The 23,065-nt window shown below is 36.0% G+C and overlaps 1 protein-coding gene across 7 annotated transcripts in view; it reads right to left on the bottom strand.

Moving 5' to 3' along the window:
* Positions 1 to 23,065, bottom strand: part of LOC149747710 (uncharacterized) — a 167,762-nt gene that overhangs the window by 48,337 nt on the left and 96,360 nt on the right. For 2 of the 7 annotated variants that reach the window (XM_089923005.1, XM_089923010.1), the window contains one exon: positions 1,033 to 5,262. The exons of 2 other annotated variants lie outside the window; for them this stretch is intronic. Coding sequence is in view for 1 of the 5 variants with exons in the window: in XM_089923010.1 (XP_089779136.1) it covers positions 5,099 to 5,262 (164 nt within the window). In the remaining 4 variants the exon portion in view is untranslated. Of the gene's footprint in view, positions 1 to 1,032; positions 17,861 to 18,528; positions 18,727 to 22,536; positions 22,681 to 23,065 lie in introns of those variants that run through there. 3 more of the 7 variants (XM_089923003.1, XM_089923004.1, XM_089923009.1) reach the window with 3 other exon arrangements.

Below are 23,065 nucleotides of genomic sequence, written 5' to 3'. Positions count from 1 at the left end.
AGCCTTGGCTATGTGGGCGGAGTTTGGGGGGGATCTTAGGCTGGGGCAGTGTTTAGGGTGGGGGGTGACTTTTGAGTGTGGGGCGGGACCTACATGGGGCGATGTCCAAGTGTGGGAGGGGGCCTAGGTGCGTGGGTGGGGGGTGACTTTCAAGTGTGGGGCGGGGCCTCTGCTTAGGACCTGAGCAGAAGGGGAGAGGCAGCATGTGGAAAGGAGGGCCTCTGGACTGTGGGCTTCTGGAGTTTGGAGGTAGGAACCTGAGTGAGGGTGTATGGGTGGGGTTTAGGCCAAGCTCACTGGAGGGGGTCTCTGAGTGTAGAGGTATGGCCCTGGGTGGGGGTGTAGGGGCGGGGCTTGGGCTCTGCACTGCAGGAGGGAGGCTCCAAATGCAGAGGATTAGGCCTGGGAGCCCAACAGGCTTCCTGGTGCTTAAGTGTACAGGGAAAGCACCAGCCGTGTTCCTTTCCCTTCCTTCGTGCCCCTCCCCCATGGTCTCCCCCCACTGCTGCTGGACCCCTATCTGAGTGGGTCTCACTGGGTGTAGGAACTCCTCCCCTCCACCAGCCGCCCCTCAGGGGTGCCAGTCCCAGAGGTCTGGCCTTTACTTTTGATCGCCCTTCCCTCCCTCCCACTCCTTCAGGACCTGCGTGGCTGGAGGGGCCCAGGTGGTGGGCAGGGGCAACCTGGCCATGCTCCCATTTGATCTTCTTCCCTCCCAGTGGTCCTCCAATTTCCCCCTTCTGGCATGGGATCCCTTCCCTTCCCCCAGCCACCCCTCAGGGGGGCCAGTCCTGACTCACCTCCACTTCTCCTCCTCCCTCACTCCCCCCATGCCCCACATCCTACCCAGTCACTGGGGGTTCCTCCCATCCCCTTAGGTGTCCGTGGCCCCCACCATTGCCTGGTAGGTGCCCTAGTTGTGAGGAGACGCAAATTTTGTGTCCTCCTAGTACACCATCTTGACTCCACCCTTCTCGCATATCTACTTGATCAATCTGTCCTGCATGAAAAAAAATCACAACTCCATAAAAATCAAACTAACAGAAGAAGAAATTTATTAATATTGAATTAGAGTAAAATGGTTGAAACACCAGCTCCAGTTCCAGGGGTCAGGGATCACCAAGGCACGTGATGCTCTGGTGTTGAGGCCACGTGTGCATTTACTTGACAACCAACAGCTTTCAAGATCTTTCTGAACATCCCTTCTGCACCGTTCATCCGTAAGTCTACCAAACAACAAATTCCACTGCCCTACATGGGGCAAAAACCGTCTCTTCACACATTACATTTTAAGGCACAAATTATTCATTATAAACTGGAAGCCACTTTAAGAAATCTATCAAAAGATGGATTTTATGGTTGAAAATATGTCTGTGAATTTATATTAGGTCTCCAAAGTAATCAAAAAGAAAGAGGATGTCAAGTGAGTTCTCAAAGAAACAATTTTTCTTGTCATTCAAATTTTCAAAATTCATGTGTGTTCTTCTGAGCCAGTAAAATAAGTGCATTCTCCTGTTCCATTTATGAAATCTCTTCCTCAAATTTTGACATAATGAATTAATTTAATTCATCCTCAAGGCAATTTCAAGGTTTTCACTGTAAATTCCTTAAAGCAGAACTCAAATTTCATGGATTTCTATAAAACAAGGACTTTTTTGGATCAAAATACTCCTAGAGCTATATACTAGTACAAAGCATTACACATTATTTGTTTATATACACTTTCTATACAGTGTCACTAAAGAACTTTGAAATCGTGGTTTCCATATTTCCCATTTTATTTAATTTTTCCACACAGTTTCACTGTTTTTTTCCTGAGTGTGAATTTTACATAAATTTTATTGAAAAATTATTTTAAAAGGAATTTAGAAAGAATTCATTCATGCACCTCCCACTCCCAACTGTACAAAGAAAAAATTTTTTTCTCTTGATTTGATTCTAAGAAATGGAATGATAATCTTAAACTTTTCCTTTCAAATCCAGTCCTTGTGCAAATTCAAGCTCAATATATTTACAACATGAAGCAAGATATGAACTAACTTCACATTTTCAAAACAGATCATCTTTTCTGCATGGTTTTTTTCTCTGTAAGGATTTAGAGTTAGTACCCATGATCATTAAAAATATATATATACAAATTTTGTATATATATACAAATATATATATATTTGTATATATATATATGTATGTATATATATATATGAAACTCAGCATTCTTATTCAAAAAAGTGTTCATACAAAAACCTGCCACTCAACTAGATGAGTTTTATAGGTCGCTTTTTTTTTGACAACCTATTTATCCTACTATTTAAAATCCTTGAAGGAAGGCTTGCCATATATGATAGTGTATTTCAAAGGTCATGTAAGTTGCAATTTGTCATTCTTCATTCTGCAGGAAATGGTTCATGATGTAAACAACACATGAGCAATATATTAACATGTTTTGCTGTCTTTCAGTGTGAATAGATTTTTCTCTTAATTTTGATGACAGTCAAGGCAAACTATACATTGTTCTGGTCAACTATGGGTTGTAAAGAAGATATGTATTAAATTGTATATGTTGTTATGCTTTGGTATCTCTAATTGTTGTGCCTTGTTTGTTTGGTAGAGGTAGATTCTAAACTTCTAGAAAGAAACACACTTTTGATTATTCATTTATTCATTCTTTTAAATACTCATCAATTCTGTCAAAGTGCTTATATTAAATGCCTAATAAATTCAAGAAAGAAATGATTTAGGTAACAGATGATGAAAACTGTGGAATAGTTTCTACTTTTGTGAAACTCATGGAAAAGCAAGAGAAGCAAACAATCATGTGAATGTGAGTTTGTTTTGTATGTGTGCTGTCAGGATGGCCTGCTTGCCAGACACTTCTCTATTACCCTGTTTGTGGTGCTGACAGAGGAGGATTCCCATGCCCATTATATATTTCTCACCTTAGTGCCTCATATGAAGTAGAGAGGACAGATCCTTCTTTGCGGGCTATGGTCAGACATGTGACTCAAGCTTAACTAAATGCACATTCACCCTTTCTATGTGGCTTTTCAAAGTGGGACATTTGGCTCAAGAATTGGGAGAGTTTTGTTTTGTTGTGTCATTACTATCATGACAGCAGTAATTGCCCTGGTAGCTCTAGCATGGCACCTGTGATCTTGGCAGAGGGACTGCTGGTGACATCTTGAATAGTATAAAGCTGTTGCATGTCCTTACCCTTAATTTCTGCTTTCCAGCATCCATGGACATGTGCCTTGTTATAATTTCAGTATTGCTGTCTCTCATTGATTCTATGAGGCTTTAATTTATATCTACTCCTAATGTATCTCCCTCTCCCACCTGCCAAAACACAAACAAACACAGCTAGGGTCAGAAAGAACAGCTCAAATGTCCTTCACAGCTTAAAATAAAACTTATTGAACAATAGTTTATGTCCCCAAAGAGTGAAATTAAGATAAAAAGAACAGAATTTCTGTCCATGTGGGTACAGCATAACAGTCAAATGCACTTTGATTTCATATTTTTTTGACCTATTTTGTCTTTCATTAAAATATGTAAAACACTCAGAGTAGGGCTTGGTGAGTAGTAATCATGTCAGTATGAGCTATTTTATTATACAAAGGGGTGGAGCATAGAGGTTAAGAGCCCAGGTTATGGTTCTACACTGACTTTATTCATAAACTAGCTCTTCCATTTACACATCTGTGTGACCTTGGGCAAGTTACTTGGGCAAGTTACTTAACATCTCTGTGCCTGAGTTTCTTCATAGGTGAAATAAGGCTCATAATAGTATCATTCAAGACTGAGATTGATAATTCCAGCAATATTTATAGAAAAGTCTTGTCATATATTAAGCTCTCATGGAGTGTTATCTGTTTCTAGCTTCATCTAATTTCATGTCCATTTTTCCAATAAATTCACTGAAATTTAATAATTATGTTTTATATATATATATATATATATACTCTCTCTTCTTAATAATGAAAGGATTTATAGCTTTTCGTGTTCTCTTTGAGTAAAGGTTTAGTATATTTTATATACTTTGTTATGTTTGGTTCTGTAAGTACTTAATTTCTAAATAGGCATTGTAATTTTGCTTTCTTTCAGAGTAATTAGAGCTATTTAAATGAGTTCTATATTATAATTTCCTACTTGTTATTGTGTTATTAAGCTTATTAATTTCTCAAGTTATTGCACTGAGGCCAGAAACTGGTTTTTTTCTATTTTTCATAACTGATTAAAGTTTATTGCTTTGAGAACATAAATTTTGAACGTTTTTCAGATATTTGGGAGCTCTTTGCATGTCTATTTAGTCTAATTTTAAATTTCAGTATAAACCTATTAATTCAGACTTGTACTTATACTCTTCAAAATCGCTATCATTTTTAAAGTTTTCTATGGACTTGCTTAAAATCATTTTGAGAGATGAGTCAAAGATTTCCACTTACATTATAAGACCAATATTAATCATCTTCTCATTATTCTAAAAGTGTTTGCTATTCACATATATTCTTCGTGGATCATGAATTTGTCCATTTTAATATTGATATTGCCCATCCTCCTTTTTTTTGGTTATTGTTGGTATTTATTTGTTTGCTTTTATCAAGTAAAGAAGGGTCTCTTCACTATTTGCCAGTCAAAATCTCTTCAGAACAGACAAGCTGTACTGGAAAGGAATAAAACCCAGGGTCATAGGCTTATTCCAAGTTTCAGAGAATAGTCATGTTCTCTCCAAGTATTCTTTTCTTTAATTGAAGTATATTTGATTTACAATATTGTGTTAGTTTCAGGTGTACAGCAAAGTGATTCGGTTATACATTTGTATGAATAAATTAATATATATTCTTTTTTCTCAGTTCTTTTCCATTATAGGTTAGTATATGATACTGAATATATTTCCCTATGCTAGACAGTAAATCCTTGTTGTTTATCTATTTTATATATGGTCTCTCCAAGTATTCATTTAAGCACATGCCTGGCAGCCATGCCCAGTCAGTCTCTCCTTGACCCAGATAGGAGTTTTCCAGATTGACATCACCAACAGGTTTGACTTTATTTATGGCTATGCATACTCAGTGAAAAGTGAAAATGCAGTGCTCCTTATTCAAAAATTCTTCAGAATTTCAAGATGGCAACAATAGAGCATTAAACCAAGTGTGTAGTCCTTCTGTCTGGGTCTGAGTGGACGCACTAGGTGCATGCCCATAAATCTGGCTCTTCTTGTACCTTCTTTTTCAATGGTAATGTTTCCATCTCCTACTTCAGCCACTTTGGGAGAAACATGGGGAAAAAAACGGGAATTAATTTTTTTCTTGCAATCACTGATTTTCAATTTTAACATACAATGGAATAAAATCCATGGAGCTAAAGACACAGTTGAAGTTCAACAGTCATAATAAACCACTAAGGTATTATATACTTCTGATTTTATAGTGTATACAGGATTATTTTTTGTAACGCATCTCCAGATTGAGGAATTTAAATACTTTAATAGTCAAAATTATGTTTGGGATTTAAAGAATATATTTAAGAATGCATAAAATTTGCCTTTTATCCTTATCTGTAATTTTATTCTATTTTTACTCTCAATATTAACCTACAAGGTTTTTCTTAGTTATATAATTTTTTACATTTTAGTAATGTGATATTCCTTATTGTTATTCATTTGAGTTTTATTCCAAAAACTCTGTTGTATCGATGACAATGATGGTGATTGATGATGGGGGAATAAAATGTACTTTATCCATGAATTATTTGTCTTAAGATTATCTATATGTAAACATCAATGACTCTAAGAGTTAGTTATGAAGTTCATAAATTAATCATTTACCGTTTACTCATTATGTTATTTTTGTTGATATAATTCTATTGATAAATGAATCTGTTGCAATTTCAAAGCTAGAAAAAATGTATTGCCACTTCTTCTCAATGTAAGTGTATTACTTAATTTTTAAATCCAAATGCATCATAATTCAGTTAATTGCAGAGACTTTTTGTTAAATTATCCCAACTTATCTTGCTCTTTGTATTTATAAGCTCTTTAATATTGCATGTATTCAAGATATCAAAGTAGCCTTAAAAGCTTATTACAAATGATAGCTTTTTTACTTAGATTAATCTGCTACTATGATACAAAGGGTGTTTTATTAAATATTCATTTTCTTCTATCAGCACTGATACTAGTAATTTAAGTTTGGCTATAGAGTAATCAATTAAAGTAAAGCATGCTGTGTGAACACTAAACCTAACACATTAATTTAGTCTATATTGACTACTCCTGCTGTCTTGCAAATCATTCCTATGGTTACAACACATTTATCAAAGTTTCTAATAGAAAAACATTCCATGATGGCAAGACCTATACTAAATAAATATAAGATTTATGGATAATAAAAATATTTAGATTTAATTTCGTAAATTAAGTGACATTTTCCTAATATCACGGAACACATACAATAAAAATGAGCTAAATACACTGAAATTTTGTTTAAATTATTGTGGAAAAATGACTGTGTAAGATTAATCATAGAAGGTGTACAAATGATTATACAAGAAGAGCATAAAATTTCATTAACTCTGTGATAAATTAAGGATAGTGAACAGGCAAGTGACTTCTTAGAGCTGGCATATAAGTGAAATTGTGTCCAAGTGTCACCTTGGTTGGAGCTTTTTCATATTCCTAGTAAGCAGGTGTCATTATTTCAACAGAATAAAAGGACAAGAAACTTTACAATGTTGTCTGAACTTTGGAATCACTATTGCAAATCCTTAAAATGATAGCATAAATGTGACTTTGATAAATGTACTTGTATTGTAGGGAAGTTAACTTTACCCTAAAGAGGTCTGGCCTTTGCCTTTGCTCTCAGGGAGATATATCCTTTGGAAGGTCATGCCTGACAGGAGCATCTTTGTATAGGGGTCTGACCACACCAGATTAAGGTAGGGGTTGACCAGGATAGAAAGACCAACAATGTGATACAGAGTAGGGCTTTGGGTCATACAATATCACTTGAAATGGAGACTGAGATCAACCAGGGGGCAAGTGGAACCCCAGTAGCGACTGAATACTGAAGCTGAATACTGGGGTGAGATTCCCTGGTTCATAGTGCTGAAACCTTAGGGTACTGTCGCACAAGGATACCAGGAAAGCAACACCTCCTGATTCCACAGAGAGTCAATCAAGTCCAGGAAGCACAGAGAGTCCAATAGGATACTATCAGAGAAACACGCCAAGACACATATTAATCAAACTATCAAAAATTAAATACAAAGAAAATATATTAAAAGCAGGAAGGGAAAAGCAACAAATAAGTACAAGGGAATCCCCAAAAGGTTAACAGCTGATCTTTCAGCAGAAGCTCTGCAAGCCAGATGGGAGTGGTATGACATTTAAAGTGATGAAAGGGAAAAACATACAATGAAGATTACTCTACCCAGCAAGGATCTCATTCAGATTTGATAGAGAAATTAAAACCTTTACAGACAACCAAAAGCTAAGAGAATCCAGCAACAACAAACCAGCTTTACAAAAAATGTGAAAGGAACTTCTCTAGGCAAGAAACACAAGAGAAGGAAAATACCTACAATAACAAACCCAAAACAATTAAGAAACTGGTAATAGGAACATACATATCGATAACTACCTTAAATGTAAATGGTTTAGATGCTCCAACCAAAAGACTTAGACTGGCTGAATGTATACAAAAACAGGGCCCATATATACGCTGTCTACAAGAGACCCACTTCAGACTGAGGGACACATACAGACTGAAAGTGAGGGGATGGAAAAAGATATTCCATGCAAATGGAAATCAAAAGAAAGCTGGAGTAGCAATTCTCATATCAGACAAAATAGACTTTAAAATAAAGACTATTACAAGAGAGAACGAAGGACACTACAAATGTGCAAGGGATGAATCTAACAGGAAGATATAAAAATTGTAAATATTTATGCACCCAACATAGGAGCACCTCAATACATAAGGCAAATGCAAACAGCCATAAAAGGGAAAATCGACAGTAACACAATAATAGTAGGGCACTTTAACACCCCACAGATGATCCAAAATGAAAATAAATAATGAAGGAAACACAAGCCTTAAATGATACAGTAAACAAGATGGACTTAATTCATATTTATAGGACATTCCATCCAGAAACCACAGAATACACTTTCTTCTCAAATGCTCATGGAACATTCTCCAGGATAGATATCTTGGGTCACAAATCAAGCATTTGTAAATTTAAGAAAATTGAAATCATATCAAGTATCTTTTCTAACCACAATGCTGTGAGACTAGATATCAATCACAGGAAAAAAATCTATAAAAAATACAAACACATGGAGGCTAAACAATACACAACTAAATAACCAAGAGATCACTGAAGAAATCAAAAAGGAAATCAAAAAATACCTAGAAACAAATGACAATGAAAACACGATGACCCAAAACCTATGGGATGTAGCAAAAGCAGCTCTAAGAGGGAAGTATATAGCGATACAATCCCACCACAAGAAAGAAGAAACATCTCAAATAAGAAACCTAACCTTACAACTAAAGAAATTAGAGAAAGAACAAAAAAAACCCCAAAGTTAGCAGAAGGAAAGAAATCATAAAGATCAAATCAGAAATAAATGAAAAAAAAATGAAGGAAACAATAGCAAAGATCAATAAAATGAAAACCTTGTTCTTTGTGAAGATAAACAAAATTGATAAACAATAGCCAGACTCATGAAGAAAAAAAGGGAAAAGATTCAAAATATAGAATTAGAAATGAAAAAGGAGAAGTAACAACTGACACTGCAGAAATATAAAGGATCATGAGAGATCACTAGAAGCTACTCTATGCCAATAAAATGGACAACCTGGAAGAAATGGACAAATTCTTAGAAAAGCACAACCTTCCGAGACTGAACCAGGAAGAAATAGAAAATATAAATAGACCAATCACAAATACTGAAATTGAAACTGTGATTAAAAATCTTCCAACAAACAAAAGCCCAAGACCAGATGGCTTCAGAGGCGAATTCTATCAAACATTTAGAGAAGAATTAACACCTGTCTTTCTCAAACTCTTCCAAAATATAGCAGAAGGAGGAACACTCCTAAACTCATTCTATGAGGCCACCATCACCCTGATACCAAAACCAAAGATTTCACAAAAAAAGAAAACTACAGGCCAATACCACTAAGAAATTTAGATGCATAAATCCTCAACAAAATACTAGCAATCAGAATCCAACAGCATATTAAAAGGATCATAAAGCATGATCGAGTGGGGTGCAAGGATTCTGCAATATACGCAAATCAATCAATGTGATAAATCATATTAACAAAATGAAGGAGAAAAACCGTAGGATCATCTCAATAGATGCAGAAAAGCCTTTGACAAAATTCAACACCCATTTATGATAAAAACCCTGCAGAAAGTAGGCATAGAGGGAACCTACCTCAACATAATAAAGGCCATATATGAAAAACCCACAGCCAACATCGTTCCCAATGGTGAAAAACTGAAATCATTTCCACTAAGATCAGGAACAAGACAAGGTTGCCCACTCTCACCACTATTATTCAACATAGTTTTGGAAGTTTTCACCAGAGCAATGTAAGAAGAAAAAGAAATAAAAGGAATCCAAATTGGAAAAGAAGCAGTAAAACTGTCACTGTTTGCAGATGACATTATACTATACACAGAGAATCCTAAAGATGCTACCAGAAAACTACTAGAGCTAATCAATGAATTTGGTAAAGTAGCAGGATACAAAATTAGTGCTCAGAAATCTCTTGCATTCCTATACACTAATGATATAAAATCTGAAAGTGAAATGAAGGAAACACTCCCATTTACCATTGCAACAAAAAGAATAAAATACCTAGGAAAAAACCTACCTAAGGAAACAAAAGAGCTGTATGCAGAAAACTATAAGACACTGATGAAAGAAATTAAAGATGATACAAACTGTTGGAGAGATAAACCATGTTCTTAGATTGGAAGAATCAACATTGCGAAAATGACTCTACTACCCAAAGCAATCTACAGATTCAATGCAATCCCTATCAAACTACCAATGGTGTTTTTCACAGAACTAGAACAAAAAATTTCACAATTTATATGGAAACACAAAAGACCCCAAAGAGCCAAAACAACCTTGAGAAAGAAAAATGGAGCTGGAGGAATCAGGCTCCCTTCTTCAGACTGCACTCAAAGTTACAGTAGTCAAGACAGTATGGTACTGGCACAAAAACAGAAATCAAGATCAATGGAACAGGATAGAAAGCCCAGAGGTGACCACGCACATATGGTCACCTTATTTCTGATAAAGGAGGCAAGGATATACAACGGAGAAAAGACAGCCTCTTCAATAAGTAGTGCTGGGAAAACTGGACAGCTACATGTAAAAGAATGAAATTAGAAAACTACCTTAAACCATACACAAAAATAAACTCAAAATGGATTAAAGACCTAAATGTAAGGCCAGACACTATAAAACCCTTAGAGGTAAACATAGGGAGAACAGTCTATGACATAAATCACAGCAAGATCCTTTTAGACCCACCTCCTAGAGTAATGGAAATAAAAAGAAAAATAAACAAATGGGACCTAATGAAACTTAAAATATTTTGCACAGCAAAAGAAACCATAAAGAAGATGAAAAGACAACCCTGAGAATGGGAGAAAATATGTGCAATTGAAGCAACTGACAAAGGAGTAATCTCCAAAATTTACAAGCAGCTCATGCAGCTCAATACCAATTAAACAAACAACCCAACCCCAAAATGGGAAGAAGACCTAAAGAGACATTTCTCCAAAGAAAATATACAGATTTCCAATAAACATATGAAAGGATGCTCAACATCACTAATCATTAGAGAAATGCAAATCAAAACTACAATGAGGTATCACTTCACACTGGTCAGAATGGCCATCATCAAAAAATCTACAAACAATAAATGCTGGAGAGGGTGTGGAGAAAAGGGAACCCTCTTGCACTGTTGGTGGGAATGTACATTGATACAGCCACTATGGGGAACAATATGGAGCTTCCTTAAAAAAGTAAAAATGGAACTACCATACGACCCAGCAATCCCACTACTGGGCATATACCCTGAGAAAACCATAATTCAGAAAGAGTCATGTACCACAATGTTCATTGCATCTCTATTTACAATAGCCAGGACATGGAAGCAACCTAAGTGTCCATCGACAGATGAATGGATAAAGATGTGGCACATATATACAATGGAATATTATTCAGCCATAAAAGAAACAAAATTGAGTTGTTTGTAGTGAGGTGGATGGACCTAGAGACTGTCATACAGAGTAAAGTAAGTCAGAAGGAGAAAAACAAATACCATATGCTAACACATTTAGATGGAATCTAAAAAAATATATGGTTCTGAAGAACTCAGGGGCAGGACAGGAATAAAGACGCAAATGTAGATAATGGACTTGAGGACATGGGGAGGGGGAAAGGGTAAGCTGGGACGAAGTGAGAGTGGCATGGACATATATACACCACCAAATATAAAATAGATAGCTAGTGGGGAAAGCAGCTGCATAGCACAGGGACATCAGCTCGGTGCTTTGTGTCCACCTAGAGGGCTGGGATAGGGAGGGTGGGAAGGAGACTCAAGGAGGAGGAGATATGGGGATAAATGTATATGTATAGCTGATTCACTTTGTTATAAAGGAGAAACTAACACACCTTTGTAAGCAATTATACTCCAATAAAGATGTTAAAAAGAAAAAAACAAACAAAAAAAGAAACATCCTCACAGATACACCCAGAGTAATGTTTGACCAAATATCTGGCCACCCTGTGGCCCAGTCAAGTTGAGGCATAAAATAAACCATCACACCTTCCATAAAACTCATTTCTTTGAAAAATAATTAGCAGAACAGGAATGTTTTTGAAACCCATATACACTGGCAGAAATACATAATAATAATTTATTCTAGTGACAAGACCAGTGATATTCTCAGGATGGAAGCTATTCAAAATAGTTAACTTGTTACCAGGTAGATAGTAAATCTCAAGAAATTATGTAATTTTGGAGCTTGGTTTTGGTCTCTTTTTCTTACAGGTTGGACATTTGGCAGTAGCAGTAGCTAGATTAGCCTTAGTTAGTTAGTGAGAATCCACGCTGTTGGCCTCTCTCTCTGCCATCATGACCACTCCATCCTCTAAACAGTGTCTCATGAAGGCCTTCATAGTACTATTTGAAGAGATTAACATGCTATCCTGAAAGCAATGGATTCATGTGCTGCGCTCTGCAATGTTTAGATAGTCCGAGATCCCTTTGGACTACATTATAGCAGAGGAAAAGGAATTACAGCTCAACAGCAAAATTTGCAAGTGTTTATTACACATTTGAAGTGAGCAAAAACTCTCCCTGATCCTCTTTTCTTACTGAAATAGAAAAGAATGCATATGCCAAAACAATGTCCATATACCAGAACCTGAGGCTCTATCTGTTCTAACAAAGTTACCACATCCATCGTGGCAACTTCAATCAGGGCAACTACTGGGTTGAGCTTGCAGCGGTCTACAGTCACCTTCCAGGATCCATCTGGTTTTTGCAAGATCATTGCTAGGTAACTTAACTGGGGATGTGATAAGGACCACCATCCTTGCATCTCTTAGAAACTCATAGCTGATATAAATCTCCTAAACTCTATATAATACATATATGATACAATTTTTATTTATATATTTTTACTTACTTTCTCATGACAGGAACAGTTTCAGAGGCTTCCATGTGGCTTTCCCTATTTTGGTAGTTATCTACAACCAAGGACCCAATCTGGAAGTTGTACTAACTTCCAAGTATGTTAAATACCAATTAAACATTCAGGGCCCAGGGAAATGACCATCAGGTGGTCTATGTAAGTGATTTACTACCTGTCTCCCATATGCCCCCATACATATAGGAAGGCCACAATAATGTTTCAAAGTATTCGTACTTCAATATCACAGAAACCCTATAACCTATACCAACAGTGCTAAAAATGAGTAATCCCCATCTCCCAATTTATAGTCAAATGAGTAAATGGCCATAATTTTCTTGAGGAAAAATGCAGCAAATCATTGCTTTGTATACATGCTATGGTATTGCAATTGTTCCACTTGGAACCACTGTTTAGTGGGCTCTGATTCTGAACAATGGTCCCCAGTCTGAAACCTATGCAAGGAATCATGACATATTTATTAGGGTGGCTATCCTCAGACGCCCAATCACCAAACCTTGATTTCTTCTGCTGGTTCAAGCTGAGTAGTGACTTTGTCAGCCACCAATCTATTTTGCCCCTAGGGAGGTCATATTCTATTAACCATCCTTGTAAGTCCCTGTGTATCTGGTTCCCAGGGCTATTACTCCAACTTTGCTAGTGATCACAACATATGTGGTTAAGTACCACCTGGTTACTGACAGTTAACTGCTGCCACCTAGACTCTACTATTTTAAAGTCCATTCATGGACATTGTTTTCAGCTAGATAAATTCTGTAACAGTATTTTCTATCTCCAGCCCTAAAATGAAGAGTAGAGACATTACTGAATTTTTTTTTTTTTTTTTTCCTGTACACGGGCCTCTCACTGTTGTGGCCTCTCCCGTTGTGGAGCACAGGCTCCGGACACAGGCCCAGCGGCCATGGCTCACGGGCCCAGCTGCTCCGCGGCATGTGGGATCCTCCCAGACCGGGGCACGAACCCGCGTCCCTTGCATCGGCAGGCGGACTCTCAACTACTGCGCCACCAGGGAAGCCCCTGAACTTTTTAATGATGCTGCTTCCTGTCTCACCAGGCCATTCATATGGTCTTGATAAATTTTGTGTCCTTGGGCCTTCCCAAGGAACATAACCATCATGCTTATCTTCTGACTGTACATATTACATCCATTCTAGCATGTCTACTTCTCTGAACTTTTTCTTTATCCATCATCTGACATTGCAGTTCATGCATTTCAATTTTGCTCAGCTTGGCCACTGTGTGTACCATGCCATGTACTGGGAGCCACCTTATTAGTTTGTACAATCTCCTGAGGTTCTTTCCCGGACACTAAATCCTTTATCTCCAAAGAATATTCTCAGGTAAATAAATTCTTCCCTTTCCAATTCTATGTTCCAGTCCCTCTGATAAAGAATCTTCTAACACAGTGCCACTCATCCATCCCAGATGGCTACTGATACATGTCAGATAGATTTACAGCATCTTTAAATTACACTACTTTGTTTATGAAGCCAAGTGCATCCTCAGTTGCTTGATATTGTGACTTAAAACCTAGGTATAAGCCAAGTGGCCAGGAGGGAAAGTGAGGGCAGATCTTGAGTGGTATATCTGCTGCCTTTCAGGATTATTGAGATGACTGCTCTTAGCAAAAAGGAATGGAACACTTCTGCAGGCTTAGAAGGTTCAGAAGTGTCAGAGGAATCAAAATCTTCAGGAGCAATCATCCGCATGTCTAGATTCTGTGTGTTAAAGCTTCAGATTTTCCCAATGGGGGCAATGCCCTTGGTATAACAAATCTGCCAAGTTTAACCTCCTTTGAAGTTAGTCGCACAGACTAATAAATCTCAGGCCTCATGTTTGGCTTTCTCTGCACTCCTGTTGCAAAACGAGGGCTTCTTGGCCTCTACCAAGGAGTCCCTTTGGCTTTCACATCTCATTTTTAATTCATTCTTATTTTCTTTATCATTCTATTATCATTCTGTAGAGAAATTATAGCCCATAAGAGTGTGACAGAGAGGGCACTGGAATTATAGAAATTGAGGAAGGTATTAATGGTCTCCTTGCTCCTGGATGAATTCATGTCCATGTTCATAAGAGTGCACTCTCACTTGTGAATCCCATCATATCACTTCCTTTCCCAAATCTCTTCAGGATAAACCATATATATATATAACAAGACTGTATTATCTATTCCCCACCAAAATAGTAAACTCATTTCCTGTTGCTCCCTTTTGTGGCATTTTAAATTCTCAAAAAATATGGAAATATAGAGAAGATCAATAATTATCAACATACGTCCAATCGTGTTTTGGCTCTGCCCAAAACACGATTACTTTAAGGTTACTTTAGGATTACTTCAGAGTTACTTTAACCCCTGAATAGTATAGATGAAAATACTAAACATAGGATTTTTCATCGGGGAAAAAATAGCATAAGGACTAAAAAAATACAAAATAAGACAAAAGCTTTTCCAGCTATCCACCCACAAATTTAACAATAAACCCTTTATATTAAAATATCTAGTCAGTGTATATATCTGCATGATGTATCATAATTTATTTCCAAAGTTGTTTTATTGAAATCAGAATCCCAACAGGGCTCAGAATATTGATAGCTTGGTTGATTATTCTCTTGTCTTTAAATCTATATGCTGTCCCTCTCTCTTTTTTCCATGAAGTTTATTCTTCCTTGTGGGTGGTCATTTGCCTTGTAGAGTTAACAAAATTTTGCATTTTTCTGTGTGTATTCCTGTTTTATTTTTAACATACTTCTCCGATTTTCATGTTTTTCTTTTTTAACAAATTAGTGATTGGGAACTACAGTTTTGATTCAGATTTGATTGGTAAGAGCTCTTCATAGTTGATGTGCTACACTTATTTCTTCACATTAGGGAGCACATAATATCTGGTTGTCTCAAGTTTTATGTTCTTAAAATTAATCACTAGGTTCATTCACTTAAAATCCCCCTCGATATGTTATGATTCTTAAACACTAATACATTTAGATGTACTGTTTTCTCTATGGTTTTGAGTGCCCACAGCATACTTTACTTATATAGCATTATAATAATTATTTTAAAGAAATAAAGCAATTAACAAGGATTAATGTGCAAGAATGCTTATTATAGAATGTTTGGGGATAGAAGAAATTAGAAACACATTTAATATCAAGTAATAAAGACACAGATAAATTATGTGGTACTTGCATAAGATGGAATGTTTTGTAGGTATTAACATGCTTTCAAAAAATATTTAATAACATGGAAAATGTTCTTAATGTAATGCTACATCAAAAAGTGCTGAAGACACAGATTGTTCCTTAAAAAAATACAAAAGCTTATCAAATGTAATTTCAAGAGCAAAGAAATAATATGTAATTTTAACTTCCTAGTGTTTCTGAGCGTCTGTAAATATACTAAATTTTAATTTAGGATAATGGATAATAAGAACCAATATTACTAAATATCAACAAACTGATTTGTAATTATATATGGCTGAATAAAGTTGTTTCTTTTGCCCTTTTCTCAGTAATTTGGTGCCAACAACAAAAGTAAAAATTAATGAAAAATATTTTAAGTGCATCTTCAGTAAGAATAAAAAATATTTTTTTACCTCTCAAAAGAAGATTTTGTTAGCATAAGGAAACATGACCAAACTGAGGAAGAACTGTGAGATCCTAAGATTAACAATACAGACCTCAATAACACAAAACAAAGTTCTAAAATTAGGTGACTATCCTTGTGTTTCCTGAATTAAAGTTTGGGAAAAGGAGCAGGTTTCTTCAGGAGAATTAATGAGTGCTAAGAAAACACATCGAAACCAAATTGTATGGATAAGGTTTTCTCGTATAGAATTGCTGGCATAGCAACCAAGTGAGGACAACTTGAAATCCCCATAAGAATGACAAATAAATTATGAAGAATCCAGAATATGTGCTATGAAGGTATTTTGAAAAAGTTATAAATCTATAAACAGACATGAAATAGTCTCTAAATCTTACCATCAAATAGAAAGCAAAATCCAAAACAATACAGAATATTAGTCCAATGTTTATATTTCCATCAATTTGAATAGTTTACATTTAACAAATTTCATGAATTAAACATAGACAAAACATTCATATTATTTTTATTTAAAATTTTGTTTTGTTGAACACTGGTTAGTTTGAGCATTTCATTGTATTTATCACATTTTTTACATTTGCTTTCCTGAATTTCTTCTTCCTGGCATTTATTCAATATAATATTTACCTTTATTTTTTAATGAAATCTCTTCCCCCTATATTGATTATTTTGCATTGCAGAAGTTATTTCTCTATTTTGAGATTTGTTTAAACTTTTTGAAGCTTTTGGTGTTTAACCAAATCATTATGTCTGCTTTTATTGTGTAGCTCAGAGTTTGTTATCTCCTGTATTATTTCAGTAATTTTATGCTCTACATATTTAAGTCCTTATTCCATCTGAATTTTATTTTGATTTGTATTTTAAAATCTATATAAGGAGACCAACCATCTGCTAACTAAAATGTACATATGTATTTTGCATTATCATATCATGATATCTGTGCCCTACAGAAATCTCTGAATAAAGCATACTACTGTAGTTGAGGGGATGGGCGGGGGGACAGCGTGTCCTTAAAGAGAATAACTTACCATCAAGAGAAGAGTAGGTCCTTCGAGAGAAAACAGAAACCTAACAGAAAATGTTAACTTGCTGGACAAGAGAAAACACATTTCAAGTTTCTCCTTAACCACTATTCTACAGAATGCCAAGCACTTGAGAGTATTCACTTTTGACAGTAGGGGATAGAGTGTATTAAATAATTTTGATACTCACTAGCTGATCCCATGAAGATGGGCTGCTGCTTTGGTTGCTTTGGAAAACCATAAATATCTATTTAAAACTCAGTTTGTGAACATCTGCGGTTATGTTAATCAAATATTTTATCAACGTTTCTTCATGCATTCTCAGTTCCATGAGGTGAAAACGTGCTTCATTTTTCCCCCCTCAGTCCACCATTCACCAGAGGAAAGTTTTCCTTCGTTTGCAGCATTATGTTTTTATCAGATCAAATATTGGGCAATTATCAGCTTCATCTTGACTTGTGTCTTCAGAAATGTTGAAAGGACTCTGAAACTAGTAACTGATAAATAACTATGTCACTTTCTGGATTTAAAAAAATCTTGTAATTTGTAAAAGTGACTGTTTCATGAAGTTACAATTTTCTGTAGTTTGGATTTTATTTTCCACCTGCTTTCACTTAACTATTTTCTCATCACACCTAGTTTCTATGATTTTCTTCTGAATTCTGAGAAAAATTGAGTATGTATGTATGCCGAGTATGTATTTCATTGCATTGATTTTCTAAGGAATATAACTTGCTGCTTACTGCTACCACAATGATTTTAAATTTGATAATTCTGTTTTTAATCAGGAATAATTTCTTTATAATCTCTAGAATAATAAAGAGGCAATGATAGCTTTGAATCAGGTTGAAAATGGAGTGGTGGCTAGACTCTGGGCTTCTGGGGTTCTAGGTATGTCCCAACCACATCTGGGGCTTCCCATGTCTAGAGGTGCCTCAAGCAAGGAGGGCTTAGCTCACACTTGGAAGGCCCCTATTTACTTTGTCATGTTCCCCAGGGTGGGAGTCAGCTTGCTGAACGCCTTCCTGTTTGCACCAGAGAAAACATAAGAACCCAAGTTTTTGTCTATCCCCATCTCTGCATCAGGTTCAAGCCCTTTTCCTAGAGATACGGTAACCATTCTTTATTCCATAACCCTCATTTGAAGCCACTTCTGACCTGCAATGAAGATGAATAAAGAAAACCTGGACCATTGTTCTACATCACGGACCACAGCTCAGATTTGGACTATTCTTGCACATGGACCAGTAAAATGTATAGGACCTTAAGCCCATGTTCTTTATTTGCATCAAATGATGACCAGTAGACTGATTTTCCATCACTTTTCTTGTAGCAGGAGATGAATTAAATAAATAACTTAGGTAAAAAAAGAAAAGGAGAGAAAAAAAGGTAAAGTTAAGAGGAAGACCATGTATCACTCCCCCTTTTCTTGTTGCCCTAGATTCCATCCTTCCGAGCAAGGAATCATAACATTTATATATATATATATATATATATATACACACACACACACACATATATATATATAACATATACATGCACATATATATACACGTTATTTATGTTTTGTGCAAATAAACATTCTGCACACTATATAAAAGACAAAAATTGATCAGTTACAATTAAAGTTCCCACTACTCAGCACTGTGCAAAGAGAAAATTGGAAAAATCAGTTCGAGATTAGTTCTCACTTTGATGCAATGGTCTCAGCAGAGGTGGATCTAGAGGAAGTATAAGGTGGCAGGTCTTCTATGATGAATGGCTTATTAGAGTATGAATTGGTAATAAAAAACATGGGATTTCAGTTCACAATACTGATATAATTTGTGAGGTGAAAATAGCTAAGAATTTTTCAAAAATAATGACAGACACCAAACCATAGATCAAGGACTCAGAGGAGTCCAAGTGGGATAAATAATAAAAAAACTTTCACCTGGCATGTTGTGTTCAAACTACAGAAAATCAAAGAAAAAATCTTGAAACACACACACAGAAAAACACCACCTTACCTATGAAGAAAGAAGTATAAGATTTATAGCAGACTTCTTGTCATCAACAATGCAAGCAAAAAGAGAGTGGAGAGAAATATTTAAAATGTTGAAATAAAGGAATCACCAAGCTAGAATTCTGTATTAAGGAAAACTGGTCCTCAAAAATGAAGGAGAAATTAAAGACTTTCTCAAATGAACAAAAATGAGGAATTTTTCACCAGTAGATCTGCCTTTCAAAAAATGTTTAGAGGTTTAATTTTTTTAAACTTTAGAGGAAGAAAATGATGCAGGTTAGAAACTGAGATCTACATAAAGGAATGAAGGGCATTAGAGAGGGAACACATAAAGGTAAAATAAACCCTTTTCTTTTTCTTTTTCTTACTTGATTTAATATATAAGTGTTCAAACTAACAACAGCAACAATATATTGGATGAGTATAGCTTATTGATAAGTGAAATGAGTGACATCAATGTTAGAAGGGATGAATATGAAATATTTTAAGGTACCTACACACTCATAAAATAATATAGACCTATTTAGAAGTGGATTTGTAAATACACGTTGTAAATACATGTTGCCATCCTGAGGGCAACCACTAAAATCATTTTTTAAAAAGAAGTATAACTGATTTGTTAAGAAATGAGAGAAAACAGAATCATATAAAATGCCTAATTAAACCAGATAAGGCAGAAAAGGGGTAGAATAATAAAAAATAAGAAGTGCAATGAATAGAGAACAGTACAGAAAGGGGAGAGATTAATCCAACTATACACATAATCACTTTAAATGTGAATGGATTAAATGCAACTATAAAAATTAAAAACAGAAAATGACAGAGGGGATTAAAAAAACAACTGACTATATGTTGTCTGCAAGAAACCCACTTTAAAAAGAAAGACATAGATTATAAGTAAAGTGATGAAGAAAACTATACCACACTAACACTAATGAAGGGAAAGCTGAAGTAGCTATATTAATGTCAGGCAAAGCAGACTTCAAACAAGGAAAATTATCAGGGATAGAGAGAGGCATTACATAACGATAAGGGGGTCAATTTTCTAAGAAGACTTAATCCTTAATGTGTACGTGCATAACAGCAAAGTACCAAAATAAGTGAGGCAAAAACAGATAGAATGGCAAGATGCAATAAACAGCTCTATTATTATAGTTGGAGACCTCAACAGACCTCTATCAGTAATTGACAGATTCTGCTTACAGAAAATCAGTGAGCATACAGTTGAACTGAGCCACCATCATTATCAACTGTATCTAATTGACATTTATAAAATACTTATCCAACAGCAGAAGATTACAGTCATCCCTTGGTATCTGAGGGGGATTGGTCCCAGGAGCCCCTGCATATACCAAAATCTGCTGATGCTCAAGTCCCTCATATAAAATGTAGTAGTAAAATGAATGGAAATTTCAATCCAAGTTGATTGAATCCACAGATGCGAAACCCAAGAATTTGAAGGGCTAATTAAAATCACAATAAATACATTAAACGTAAGATTTAATTTCGCTAAATAGACAATTATTATTATTTATTTATGACATACCCAATTTAACAGGACATAGGAAGTCTGCAGTATAAGTGACAGAAAGAATCTAAGGGGAGAATACTGATCAAAAAGAAATGGATTTAGTTATAATAATATCAGAAAAAGAAGTCAAAAATACTATCAGGGATTAAAAGATATTTACTATGATAAAATGTATGAATCATTAAGACCTAGTAACTCCAGCTTCTCAAGCTTCTATAAATATAGCAACTCAGTCTTCACAAGGGAAAATTGAAAATCCACAAACTGGGAAATGTTCTCACACTTCTTTCACTTAATGCTATGTCAAAAAATATTTATAGATATAGATAGGTAGATGACAGATAGATGAATGGATGTGTGTGTGTGTGTGTGTGTGCGCACGTGCACATGCATATGTGTATCTTATAAGAGTCTTGAATCAGCAACTGAATTATTGAATCTGACACTGACCTGGGGTAACATTCAGACACTTCAAAAACATCTAGATAAGTGGTCTGAGGTATCAATAACATCTATTAAACAGAAATGATACCCTCTCAAGTTGTTAGCATGAGAGATATGGAGGTCAGGTGATAAATTGAGTTCTGACCTAAGCCCAACTCACAGGGCGCTCACTGGTTCATAATGAAATTTGTGGATATTTATCCCGTTCCTGATATATAAGTGGAAAAAACACAGTTAGTGATAGAACACCCCTTGTCTTGCTTTTCAAATTTGTGTGGGAAAGCCAAATGAAACTGAACTGAACTTGTCTCCCATTCCAACAAGCTTGAAATCAACAGCAATACTGCATTTCTGGAATTATTGAAGAGATGTATATTACTGTCAAAGATATGGAAAATGTAGTAGCTGTGATTCCTAGATATCCCCATTTAATTTGCTTACATGGCTTTAGCACAACAGTGATGGATCATGGCACATAAACATGGACTCCTGTATATTTAACAGGTGGTAGCCTGATTTTGAATTGAAACTGCTATGTCTACATATGATACCCTGACTAAAAAAGCTTATCATAGAGATTTAGGTGTGCATCTATTGGTTTGGAAAATAATAAATAAGTAAATTTTCAATCTCCATTAAGTGTGTGTGTGTCTATGTGTGTGTGTGTTTATATGGTAAGGACCAAGGATGATAGTTCCACCTTCACGGTTTTATATAAGTATTATATCAACTCTCTTGCTTTCTACATAATACTGTATATAGGGCATTTATGATCTCAATAATCCATAGAAGATACCAGTAATTTGCTATATTGATTACATCAGAGTGCTCATTTAACCCCTTTGGGCCCCCACGGGAGTGGAGGAAGACTGGAAAGAGAGGGAGAAGGGGCCATTGAAGGTACAGTATTTACTATGGGATTTAACTCCTCAAAGGCCTCCCAGTAGCTTCAGATCTGCTCAAGAATCCTTCATGTCCTGCTGGTTTGCAGCGAGTGGCTCACAGCTTCAAGGCCTCCTCTGCCAGATGGAGAACTATTTCAAACATCCTGCCTCTATTTTGTACTGTAGCAATGCAGACAGGAGACCTGACCCCATTTTCAGGTTCTAAAGAGAAATTCTAAGTACCTCAAAGACTGAGGAACATGGTGGCTTTTATTTAAGATATGGAGATAGAGAGCACATACCTGGACTTGGACCTGCAGCAGCACCAAATTGCACCAAGAGTTCCCTTTATTTTCTCTCACATCTCTGTTTCTCCTTTTCTCTCTGCTGGATTAGCCACGGGGACTCCAAGTTCTTCATTGTGTGGTCCTGGTACCAAGATTCTCCTGGGAATTATAACGCTATTCACCTTCTACATCGAGCACTTATTTTTTTCCCCAGCAACATAAGTCATCCTTAAGAGGGGTCAGGATGCTAGCTCTTAAATATATTTTAGTCATCCCTTTGTACATTAAATTCTCTTTCTTGGAGACTGCTCCTGACATGGTGTTCACCGTGCTCTCAGCTGGCCTCCTGAAGTTCTGCCCTGCCTTCCCCACCAGGTACAGTTCAGGAACTGCCTAGCTCAGGGTGATAGGTTATCTTCTAGTTGCTTTATTCCTTTCCGTTTTACATTTAGAGAGTATAATTGGAATACATAAACTTCTCTGTGACCACAGCCTTATTTGCAACCCACAGGTTTTGTTATGGCATATTTTCATTATCATTCAA

The sequence above is a fragment of the Delphinapterus leucas genome, chromosome 13 (assembly GCF_059928025.1).
Source record: "Delphinapterus leucas isolate spDelLeu-1000000601 "Yukka" chromosome 13, BTC_Dleu_Yukka2, whole genome shotgun sequence".
NCBI classification, from domain to species: Eukaryota; Metazoa; Chordata; class Mammalia; order Artiodactyla; family Monodontidae; genus Delphinapterus; species Delphinapterus leucas.
This window is presented reverse-complemented; position numbering and strand designations above follow the sequence as displayed.